The sequence below is a fragment of the Lycium barbarum genome, chromosome 9 (genome assembly GCF_019175385.1).
Source record: "Lycium barbarum isolate Lr01 chromosome 9, ASM1917538v2, whole genome shotgun sequence".
NCBI classification, from domain to species: domain Eukaryota; kingdom Viridiplantae; phylum Streptophyta; class Magnoliopsida; order Solanales; family Solanaceae; genus Lycium; species Lycium barbarum.
In genome coordinates this window covers 26857903-26870883 of record NC_083345.1, presented here as the reverse complement: position 1 = coordinate 26870883, position 12981 = coordinate 26857903, and the positions used below count along the sequence as shown (strand labels likewise).

General features: G+C 33.0%; 1 protein-coding gene across 2 annotated transcripts; it reads right to left on the bottom strand.

The window, feature by feature from the left end:
• Positions 1 to 3470: 3470 nt before the first annotated feature.
• Positions 3471 to 11804, bottom strand: LOC132610701 (putative uridine kinase C227.14). 2 transcript variants are annotated; one of them, XM_060325057.1, is made up of 12 exons: positions 11646 to 11804; positions 10376 to 10509; positions 10162 to 10205; positions 8029 to 8106; positions 6530 to 6722; positions 6007 to 6037; positions 5838 to 5896; positions 5613 to 5686; positions 4992 to 5078; positions 4149 to 4210; positions 4025 to 4053; positions 3471 to 3877 (listed from the first exon to the last, which is right to left on the bottom strand). In XM_060325057.1, exons 1-12 carry the CDS (start codon positions 11698 to 11700, stop codon positions 3785 to 3787), a joined length of 939 nt encoding a protein of 312 aa, XP_060181040.1. In that variant the 5' UTR covers positions 11701 to 11804; the 3' UTR covers positions 3471 to 3784. The 2 variants fall into 2 exon arrangements, 1 of the variants encoding a protein (XP_060181040.1); XR_009571273.1 differs by having other exon boundaries at positions 3832 to 3877; positions 4987 to 5078.
• Positions 11805 to 12981: the final 1177 nt, after the last annotated feature.

Below are 12981 nucleotides of genomic sequence, written 5' to 3'. Positions count from 1 at the left end.
AGCACGGGCCCAACATATGTTGTAAAGGGTAAAGTACATATATATATACATATTAAGGAGAAATATTTACGAAACGTGACGATAGTTTTCTATTTACAAAATATAACATTACAAACCCTATACAAAACATGCTTTTTTGAAAAAATATATTTTTTATTTTTAAAATTATTTTTATTTTTTAAAATATTTTTTCCGCTCAAAAATTTATGTATCAAAGTTGTATTAAATGTGTATATCTCGCTCGAGGCTTAAAAAGGTCGTTCAAAATTTAATGTATGAAAAATGTTGAAATGTGTATATCTCGTTCAAGGCTTAAAAAATCGGCTCAAAATTGTGTGTATGAAAACGGTATGAAATTTGTATCTCCGACAAGGCTTAAAATTTCGTTTACATTACAACTTTGATACAACATTCAAGACTTAAAATAATCGCTCAATTTTTTGTGTATGAAATGTGTATATCTTGCTCAAGGCTTAATAAGTTCGCTCAAATTTTGTGTATGAAAAATGTATGAAATGTGTATATCTTGATCAAGGATTAAACATTACGCTCAAAATTTTATGTATGAGAATGGTATGAAATGTGTATAACTCGCTCAAGACTTAGAATTCATTCACATTTTTCGTATATAAAGTTCATATTAGGTTTCTGAAAAATTAATACAACTACAACAACATTGTAACAACTTTCATACAATATTCAAGGCTTAAAGTTTTCGCTCATAATTTTGTGTATGAAAATTATATTAAAAATTTCGCTCACACATACACATTTCATACAGCTTTCATGCACAAAATTTCAGATAATTTTTTAAGCCTTCGAACAAAAATAAATAATAATTGTCTAAAAAAATAAATTCTTACAAAAATATTTTTAAAAAAATTAAAAAAATTAAAATATTTAAAAAAAAAACATTTTCTGAAAAAAATAAAAAAAGGAAAAATATATGAAAATCCGTCATCTTTCGTAAAATATCGTTATATTTGTAAATAAGGAAAACTATCTATAGACTTTGTAATAAAGAGTCTTAAATAGATACCCTATGTCATTTTCCCATAATTTTTTCTCTATGCAATTATAAGAATCTTTCAACGTATTTTTGAATTTTTTAAAAATTACGTGTAAAAATTAGAAGTTTTGGGAGCATAGATTCAACAATTTGTGTTATAGGGTATCGATTTGTTCCAAATAATGTAACCTTATTCTTATTATTTTTTAAAGAAATATGTTAATAATCATTTTTTAAACTGCTAATCAAACCTTAACTAACATTTCAAAACATATTAAACTTTAATTACTTTTTTTAAATTCAAAAACATCATTTGAACGATCATACTCCTAAATTAAAACGTGCAAATCTTTAAACTTCGCATATATGCATAACTTGAAATACAAGGACTACATAAAAAATTCCTAGAAACAATATTAACACAGTTCATACTCCAAAAATTATTTATAAAATTTGAAATATGCAGTTCAAACTCTACGTATTTATTATAAATCAATGTCTCATATGTAGGGTAATTATATGAGTATATGGTGGCATATAACATGGGAAATGTGATATAAAATACTCCTTCTATCCTTTATTGTTACTTGAACTGTCATAATTATGTTACTAATAAATTATTTTGGCTATTTTCATGCTTCATAATTAGAAACTTAGTACATTGGATATTTATCTTAATTTCTTTTTAGAACATTAAACATTATAGTAAAGTGTGAACATAGTTAATTAATTTGATCACAAAATTACGTTAAGTGACGTTACTTAGTTAAAAAACTAATTTTGATAAAATGAATCCCTGCTTACGTTTCTCTATCTTTTTAAGACACTTAAAAACTGATATGTAGGATATTTATTAAAAAAGCTATGGAGAGATGGACAAGTAAAACCTGCAAACAGAGACCTCCACATAAAATTTTTAGAGTGACCCACGTTTTTTGATGAGTCATTTGAAAAGGCTGCAAATGCAACATGTAGCGTAGAATCTAGTGTGAACCCATCTTCCAGCAAAGTAACTTATGCAATTTATTGTTCAAGAAAGAAAAAGTACACACATATAACACCTACGTACAATGTCTTTTAACCAAAAAAAAAATTCGAAATGTCAATTTTGCCCCTCATCAGCAAGCAGGACCGAAATGCCCTTGGAATGATGTCGACGAACCTGCTTCAAACTCGTGCTTCTACGTAAGGATAACCCGTGCTGTGCACGGGCCCAATAACACTGTTAAATATTGGAGTATAAGTTTTTTGTTATAAGAAAAATATCATAATTTTGTTAGTCATAAGTATTAACTGAAAAATAAAGTTTAAAAGGAGTTTCTCTCGTTATTGTGAGTTATTACATTAAATGACTATTTATCATAAAACTATTTTTTGCGAGTTTCTGAGCTTTTAAGGATCCAAGAAATGGAGTTTTAAAATTTCACTTTAATTCACTCGACCTCAATCAATTTCTAAGCATAAGAATATTAGAAATTATATTCACAAATTAAGAAATTCTTATCTTTTTTTAATCACAAATTAAGAAATTCTTATCTTTTTTTAAAAAAAAATAAAGTGTATAAAAATGGGCTAAATATTGAAAATATAGACTCATTACTATCTAATTTTACTTACAATCATGTGCTGGAAAACATGATGTTCGGATAAATAATTGAGATCTACAAATATTCACTAACTTAGACTGTGTATTTAAATATCAATCAACGTCAACTATCAACATCAGTAAAACAGAGGCTACCAATTGATACGTGTAAAGTAAAAAATTTAGTTGGGCCCACATTTGCAAAAGGAATTGTGCTGTACTTCTTTGAACAGGTTCAATATTTTGTCCAACATGGGAAAGGTATGTATATGAAACCTTCATGTACAACCCACAGTAAAGCACAAATATCACAGAATACCAAAAATAACCTTATGGTGAAACAGCATGACGACGATCCTCTTCAAACCCATGCTTCAATATAGTAAGAAAAATGTTATGACAAAATCACAACATACAAAAAATGTCCCTCGTTTTGAATATCTACATAATGACATACTTCTAGAATGACCTCCTATTAAGTTTATATTATTTTGTTCCATCTTATATGACGATGTTTGGTTGAAAACAAATTAAAAAGGACAAAAGGTTTTTTGATATGTAGGCTTAATACATGTGCTATACAAAATTATCCTTACTATTAAAAATTAAATGAGCAGTAATAAAAGAGTTTCATGTCCTTCATATTCTTTTCTCCTTATAATTGATTAAAATTTATATGAACTAGATCGCAACTCCTCATGCCTTTCATGTTAAAATGATATGATAAAATTAAATTATTTTCAAATACAAAAATATGATGATCCCTTTAAGATAGACTAAAAAATAAAACGGAGTGGTTGTTTACTTCCTGATTTTCACTCAAGCGCAGTGAAGAAAGTAAGGATAAGCTTGATTTTGAAACGACAGAGCTAAGGCTAGGCTTCGAGTCTGTCTTTTGTACAATTCTATAATAGATCAACTCTTTACAAAATACAGGAAGCAAAGTTATCTATCTTCTGTATTAAATAAATCAAAAGGATTACATCTTATTTGCAGGAAGACAAAAAAAAAAGAGTGTTGTAAAAAACCATTATTTCCAGTTCCTTAAACTTATTCATTATCTGCCTACTCCAGATGCAGGCCAATCGACAGAACTCTATTTTGCTTCTGATGCAGCCATTCAAGTTTTAGCTCAGATGAAATAGTGCACTGCTGAGTTTCACTCTTACCGCAGGAGACAAGTCGTGGTTTCACCTTAATTCATCAATCGACTTGATCACCATATCCGCATTTTTCTTGGACTTCATAATTAGCTCAGCATTGGGCCTGTCATTGTAATCTATCTGCGGAAAGAATTCAGCAACGAACAACCAAAAAATTGTTTAATACCCAAAGAAGATGATATCTTAAAAGGGGTTAACAGTGAACCGTTTATTTTGCTTCTCTCTTTTTTCAAAAAAGGCAAGTATTATCGGTGAGGCAACACTTACCCTCCATTTAGCAACATCAGGGGGCTTCCCTACAACACAGCAAAAAGCCCCAGTTAGTCTATATTACCCAGTTTTTTACACTTTTTCTAGTAAAAAGTATTGAAACAATAGTTGCAATATGTACCTGTAGATATATGTCTCTTTAGGACCCGTTGCATTGCTTTCTCAATATCAACATAGACAAACCTAAAAGTAAATAAATACATATAAGATAAGGGCCTTACCGCATCAAGAACAACTAAAGCTTTGTTCTCATATAATGCTGCCAAGCAGCCAGCTTTTACGTGTCAACAGTCAACAGATCCTGTTACCAGCAGGCTTTGGTAACCTCTATCTAACAAACTCAGGCTACCATATCTACAGTATATGAAAATAAAACAGGCATGTTCTAGTTTAGCAACATGCCATTTTCCAACCAGTCAGGGATCTTAATATTGCTTGCTTTTTCTCACATGGTACAAATGACTTTAGCACAGTTTTTCCTCCTTGAAGACAGGATAGGCATCACAATAGGCACTAAGTCAGGCATAATATTGATTTTCTTTTAAACATCCAGTATCAGGTACCACTAGCCCGACTAACCTGGATTCGCGCCGTGTAGGGCCCATTAAAAGGAGAGTTGCTCCCTACCAGAAGTTTCTCCATTCCCAGGGCCCGAACCCAAGACCTTTGGTTAAGGGGGAAAGGATCTCATTCCACTATGTCCCTTGGTGGTATCTTAATATTGATTCGCAGATCACTTCCATCAATTAATAGAAGTCACAACAATCAGCAATAGCGAAGACTATGCACACACTCAATCACATCTTTCATGCTAGATTGATGTAAACTCAAACTTTACTTGCAGGAAAACCCAAGTTATCCCTCAGCATGAAATTTCAGTTATATTACGGTGATTTAAAGTAAATTCACAGGGATACCTTCCCCGTTGTCAAAAGAAAAACATGGATCAGACAGATCACCTTACCACTTCTCGTCAAACATAGAGGATACCTCCTTCCAAGCACCATCTCCAAGAAGCAGATAATTACCTTCAACTATCACTATTTTGTGCCTGCAAAAAAAAAAAAAAAAAAAGACAAAAGAAAAAAAAGGGAGAGGCAACGTTAGCAACAGGCAAAAGAACTTCACCATTTGTCTATTCCTTTTGCATCTTTAGAAAACTTATTTAATTATCCAATCAAATTATCGAAATAACAGCAGACACTTATGAGAGAGCTATAAATAATTTAGTTATCCATTGCCCACACGCAGGAAAAAACTATAACAGAAGTAGCACGATCCTAGTGAGAACGCTGATTGAGCTAACACTTCCAATGACAACACGCACCAGTGGGCCTGCATATCTAAAACATTACCCAGCTTCCACAGTTTCATAACATATTCTTCACTTCACTTCTAACCATTACATAGAGCATCAAATAAATTCAAAGAAATGAACTGATGAAACTTACCTTCTTTGCTTATTCATCCATTCATTAATTTCCCCTTGAAATAGCGAATTGAACACACACGACTGAGACACATATAGAATTTAAAAGGGTGCAACCACAGACAGAAAATAGTTCTGAACTAGATATAAACTTACTGAAGGTTCACAAAGATATCATCTTCTACTGGATCTCCTACACCATGGTCAAAAGACGGACAGTATACTGATCCCTAAGAGAAGAAAGAATACCAGATCTTAGAATTTTCACTACATGGATAGAGCAAGGTGGCGGCAAGTAGAATATCAACCTCCTCTCTTGATGAAACATGATGTTACATCAAAGTTCAAGCCCACACGAGATCAACTCAAAAGGCTACTCACCTGATCTTTAAGAGTCTTAAGACATTCCAGCAGTAAATTGGGGTCAAACGTCCATGGGGCTGATTCAACATAAAAAGGTTCCACAGAGAGAAAGAGAAGTTAAACTAGAAACCAATTCTTAAACTACGTACAAATTTATTATCTATCGGCTGTGAAAAAGAGAACTTACCGCCCCTTCTCGCATGTGCTTCCTCTGGATCCTATGAAACAGGACGACCAGTTAGATTGTTAAACTGTTAGAAAGTTTTAAATTAAAGTCTGCTAAATACATGCTCCAACCACGATATATGTACAAAGTTTCACACTTTCACTTATAATTCTCTAATTCAAAAGAAAAAAAGCTGGAAAAATATTTGTATTTGGCTCCTCTGTTGGTTTTTTAATAATAATCTTTCATCTCTTGTAAAAGTTATTTACATCTTCTCCTCTATTGTTTTTCATAAAATTCTTTCATCTCCTTTCCATTTCGCTTTATTATTATTATTATTATTTTTTTTGGGAGGAGAGGAAGGGAGGGGGCGCTTGTAAGGATGAAGTCATGATTAACTCAGCATTTGTCTATATTAATCAAAACCAGCTAACAACGCACATCAAACAACTTAAGGCTTTGTCCAAATGTTTTGGTCAAAAACCAAAGAAATTACAGTCAAATGAAGCAACATGAATAATCAAAAGCCATTAGGAAATCCTACCTCCATTGCATCAAGCTGATGACGATAAAGATGGAATCCATCCATTGGAAGAACAATAGCAACTTCTGGAGGCTCAACTTGATCATCAAAGGAACGAGACTTTTGGGGCCATAACTTATTGACTCTCTTAGCTACCTCAGATGCAACAGTGCTCTTTCCAGCACCAGGAGGGCCAGCAAGACCAACAATATGCCTGCATAATTAGGCAACTTATTCTCCTTAAAGCACCTCATGGGGTCAGCCAACATATCAATTTAATTGCGTTCTTATTGATAATAATAGCAGTTTGTAGTTATAAAAGCATGTAAAACAAGCAATAGGAAGAGATCAGAGATGATAAAAGTAAACAATAATACAAAAACAAAGAAAAAGATAGTCTCTATACATAAAAGGAAAAATATGCATGTTTGAGTCGATGAGTAGATGTTTATATCCATAAACATCATAGTCACTAAATTAAGATACATAATTTTACTCAGCTAAATGAGTCAATATGCATGTTATTTTATATGGACTCAGAGATATGTTTCATATTATTGGTATTGGCTCAACTTCTAATTTAGAAACTTAAACACGCACATTTTGGTTATTGAAACTGACTCATCTACTGATTTAGTGACTATGATGTTTATGTATACTAACTCTCTATTATTAACATATTTACACGATGATCGAGACATATCTGAAGATTGGTTGCAATGTTAAGCTAGTTGCAGTTTGTTCCATTTGTCATCAGTTGATACACCTTCTATTTGTTTCAAGTTGGTAAAATTCAAGGTCCTTTGTGGAATAAGAATTTGATTCAGTTGGTTTATCAAACCACAAAAAGAAGGCATCCGTATGCATAACTTGTACTCAATTATAGTTCTTCTGGAGGTGAAATAAGAAAGCATGGAGGTCGAGGATTAGGGTACAGGGTAATAAATTTTAGTTCTTTTGCTGTCAGTGCTTTCATTTCTACAGTATTTTCACAATAGCTAAAGTCTCGTATTTTTCAAACCTATTCTTGAAATCACTTTTCTTGAGCCGAGGGTCTATCGGAAACAGTCTCTCTACCTCTCACAAGGTAGGGGTACAGCCTGCGTATACTCCACCCTCCCCAGACCCCACTTATGGGATCACACTGGTTATGTTGTTGCTTCTAGGGGGGTATATCTTCTTCTTCGTTTTTTTTCCCTCTGGGAGTGCAGGGTCTGTCATCTCATTTTTCTTTTTCTCTGCGGCACAGGTCATATTGTTCCTCTACATTAATATACATCTGATTCACATAACAAACCAAATGGTAGTGGAAAATCAGAAATAGCAAAATCACAAAGGAATCATCTCTTCTTACCATTTTCCCTTTTCCACGTTCCAGTCAGTAAGGACTTAAAGTTAGGAAGTGCATCTATTTCAAGATAAACCATGGTTATCTTGAAAAGTTACAGGTAAATAGCAACCAAAATTTCTGCTTTGAGATGCAAATAAGCATCTAATAGATTTGCAAAATGATAGCTTACTTAAAATTAGGGCTTGATGCTGCTGCAGCAGTTGGAACAAGGTGTTCAGCCAAAGCATCATATATATCATCCATGCACCTACAAGGTAAACAAATATGAAATAAACCATATAAATGCAGAGTAATCCTAAAAATATTGAAGTTGTATAAGGTGGACGAAGCTCAACTTTACCCATCCCAAGAACAGATTTTTCTCATGCCAAGAGAGACATGCAACTGCTCAGGCTTTATTTTTTAGCATACACGCAGGAAATCCATTAATAGCTTATGAAATAGCCATATGGAGAAAAAGAGGTATCTATAACCAATACAGAGCAAAAATGAAGTATTCAGTCAAGATTGATTTTATCGTTCCGGTCAGACACTGATTTGTTTTCAGAGTTGGGCTTTCTTTTTTAAGTAATAAGTAGTCTCATTCATAAGCTAGAAAAAGTAGCACAGACCAGGGACAACTAAGCAAGAAATCATCACAGATAAGGGGCAACTAAGGAAGAAATCATACTGAGAAGAGTATTAGGCATGCCCAAGCCAAGAGAAACAAAAATACAACAAACAATAAACAATCAACTAATATTAAGAGTCAATGACAAATGGATGTGGCCTGATCTTCAGATGTAGTCCCTGTAGTATACAAGGAAAATCTTATAAACAGGTAGAGCTCATATCAATCTATACCATCAAATTTTTATTTTTATTTTTACAATAATCTATACCATCAATTTTCAATCCTAGTTTTCCTCCTCTATCACTCCAGATGCTCTTTTGTCCTCTTCAAGTCTCTATTAACATTCCTGCATTAACATTCCAGCATGAAACCATTGTACAAGCAATATAAACTCCCATGATCTAGCTCGATCAATCTACACAAAAACAACAAAGGAGTCCACAAGCTTGGCGGTTGCTTGCATTCCCATATTAGTAACTGGTATTTCATCTCCAAGGAACCTGAAGCATTCCAATTGCTTGTCCTACTTTGCAAGCATTAAATAATTTCTGTGATCCACCATAAGTTCGCTAGAGTGATCTTGTCCTATATCTAAGGAAGTCCTACATTTCCAATTGCCGTGGGCCTGTTCAGATTTGAATGAATGAATGAATGAATGAATACTAGACCTGCCAAAAACATGAAGTAATGCAGCATCGCCACCATTGTGCTGATCAAATATTGAACAGGGATGAGTCCCATAACATTGGGAAGTTCTTTCCGCACATATGCCTCAGGAACAATGCCAGTAAAGCATAGTTCGTATAGAATTGAAGAGGACAAAAATGACTTAGAATTCTAGAAAGAGAGAGGATCTAATTTTTCATTTATTTAAAATTCAAATAAAGGTCTTCATATGAATTACATTGAGAATCCTAGTCCATATAATCAGACAGTTAGTTATGAAGAGGTCCCTACAAGTGCTGCTCGTGCTAATAATTTGATTTGCAGTCTTGCTCTTGCACAACCAGGAGTGCGGTTCAGAGAAGTGCATACGGCCCTATCAAATTCAGAAGTAAATAGATACAATGACATGTCTTTGAAACTGAGTAAAGAAATGAGGCCAGGTCCTATCTTCAGTCCTTCACCCATTTAATGAAAAAATAAATGCTACAAATTGATGTATATGGAGCCACAAAGTCATTAAAAGCAACCAGGATTTTTGCAGTGTCTGTTCATAGAACAAGCTATTCAAATTTCGACCTTCTTTCAATTAGCTTCAACCACCAGAAACAAAAGAAAGCAGGCTATGAGATGACTCATAGCTGAATTGGTCAGCTCTCTTACTAGGATGTCTCTTTTGGTTGCTTATAGGCAGTGTCGCAGAAGAATATGTATCTATCAGTAGTACAAAAATGACTTTTAAAGAAAATAGTAATAAAAACTAAAGAAAAGCACTTGCTCACAATGCTCTTATTAGTTGACTCATAGTTTACGAGATGAAATCTTGCAAGCAGTATGATCCTACTACGACAGTATTGTAGGTTGATATAGATAATAGGAGCAACAGGAGACTGAAGAGATAATAAATCTCAACAAGCAAATCCACGGCAGAAACAAAAGAAGGCATTAGGGTATGGCAGAACAGAAATAGTTCTCAAAATGTAAAGCACAAAATATTTGTTATGTGGTCTTGGATAGCCAGCATACCCAGCTTCTATGACAGGAATATATCTCTCTCGGCTACACGACACCTGAAAAAGAGATATGAATTACATTAGCAAACTGCACTTTTTAATGACTTAAAAATGAGAAATTTTCATATATCTAGACAAATATACAGGCCTAATCACATGAAAACAAAGATGTCTTTATACGCATCTTGTCGATTTTATACAAGTCAAGCTAACAATAGATGCTGAACCTGCAAGAGACTCCACTTCCGAGTATGAAACCCAGCTTGACAGAGTAAAGTTCCAGTGCCATTCTTCGTGGATGAAGGGGATGCATAACACTTAATCAATGCAGCAAAGTTTTCTCTTTTGCTCAGCAATGTCTCTGCAAAGCCCAACTTATTGTTGTAAGCTATGATTTTTGAAGAATAAGTAATATAATGTTCAAACTCTTTCTATTTGACCTTCCGCAAAGTATCACACTACTAGAAATTTAGGTTTTTCCCACTGACACTCAGTGGGAAATTTGTGTTATAAAACATAATTTTGCCACCTCATTCCCACCGAACCAGCTCAATGGGAAAAAGCATGGTGGGAAACAAGTTCCCATTGAAACACTTAGAAAACTCCTATTTTTTCCTTGTGAAAACACTACAATTTAGATTTTTTCCACAGACATTCAGTGGGAATAGCCACTAAACATTTTTCAGTGGTAAATTTCAGTGGGAAAATAGTGATTTTTTAGTAGTGTCACCAATCCAAACCTCAGTTAAAAGAAGACGGTTGCAGTAGATTGACGATAGCCAGGGGTGGAGCTACAGTGGCTGAAGGTTCAGTCGAACGCACGGAAATTATACCACGTATATATAAGTCAAGTATTACTTTTTATACATAAAAATAGTCTAACTATGACTAGCCTCAAAATTCAGAGCCTGAATAAGATGGAATGGATTCAGAGGATTCATATAGACTACCCTAGGTAAATTGGGATTGAGGTGTAATTGATTGAGCGATTACATATGTCAACTAAGCATCGTAAGTAAATTTCTCCCGATTGTTCAATCATTTGATAACCAGAGTCATTCTTTGATAAATGATCACTATGAGTCAGACTCAATAGAATTTGATCAATCCTATTTATCTCTTCCTTCTCCGAGCTCAAGTTAGTGAAATAGAAACCGGGAAGAAGGTATCAGCAACAACTAATTTTATTACGCAGCAGCTCATGATGTTCGTATCGATTCAGTTTAACAATATCAAATAAAACTTTTAATTTTCTGAAGTGTAAATTATTAAAACCAAATAATTTTTTTCTTTCAATTACTTATCAGAGTTATGCACTTTGATTGCCAAAAACAACAAATACATTTCCTTAATCGAAAATCCAAATGTTAAATATACAAGAACAGAACAAAACTTAGTCACCAAGCGGAAATTAATTATTAGTAAACGGAATTAAGCTATGATTGTTATTGAATTAATATAAACTAATTAGGGAATTAAATCTAAAAACTACAAAACCTGAAAATGGATATCGGAGTCTGGTGAAGCTCGTGGAAAACGATGAAGCCTCCATTGGAAGAGTTGCAAATTTTCATGACAAATAGATACTTTATGTTTTTCGGTTGGTCTATAATGATCCCTTAAGTATGTACGTCACCACTTGTAGTCCTTTAAATTTATCAAGAACTAGCATTTATGGTGTCCGTTGAGTATTTATTTGACCTAACTAACGTAGATAAAAGCCTTCACTTTTAAGTTCTACTCTCTTCTACTTTTACTTGTCCGGTATATTAAAAATAATAATTCATTTTTATTTATTCATTTTGAAAAATTAAAAGATAATTTATTATTTCATACCTACTTTACCCTTATTATTAATTATTGAGTTGGAAAATTCAAGAAATTCTTATTGGCTACAAAATTTTAAAATATATTTTATTGATTTCAATCATTAGTTGCTTAGCAATAATCAGGGGTAATATAGTAAAATTGTCAATCTATTTTTGCCTCCTTAATAGACGTGTCAAGTTAATTCATGACAAGTTAAAATGGACGGAGAGAGTAATAAACTTGACGGACTAAAAATGCTCAAATATATTATTTAAATGATGATTTTAGACTTGCTTTTTTAAATATAAAGGACTATTTTTATCATTTTCTGGACGATTTACACATCCAACCTAAACTTATTTTTAGTGTCACAACCTTGGATGTCCTATCACATTTTTTTTTAATACCCCACAGGGAGTTTAGCAAATCAGAACAATTTATAGGTAATTATTTAACCCTTTACTAATTAATTTAATAAATAAAATAAGTTAAAACGCATCATGTGTAGGATACGCTTATTCAAAACCAAAAAAATTGTCTTAATGTCTTTTCCATTTGATTCTTTCAAATTCAAACAATCGGATCCCCATATCCGTAAGAAAATAAGTGGTCTTTTACTTTTCTTTTCTTTTTTTGTATTCGTACATAAATAAAATATATTATCCTAAAAGCATTTGTATTAATCTTAGACAAATACTATGGCGGTTTTTTTTTTTTCCTATTTGGTAGAAGAAAAAAAAGAAGCTATAAGGGTTTCAAGATTTCAACTAAGAAAAGCCTTTGGATTTTCTCTGAAAATCAAAGTAAGCCTTGGCTTCTGCTTAATTTGGGCATAATCTAACATCTTTAGCTCTCTTCTTATACTCATCTCTCTCCAAAACTCTATTTTATTTCAACTACTTAAGTAAATTTTTTGTAACACTCTAACTTAGGAGGAAAGTCCTATATCGCAAAACACAAAAGAGATGCTGGATATATAGGTAAGCATGTCTTACCTCCTAAAGATTCGTTTTAAAGCCGTGCG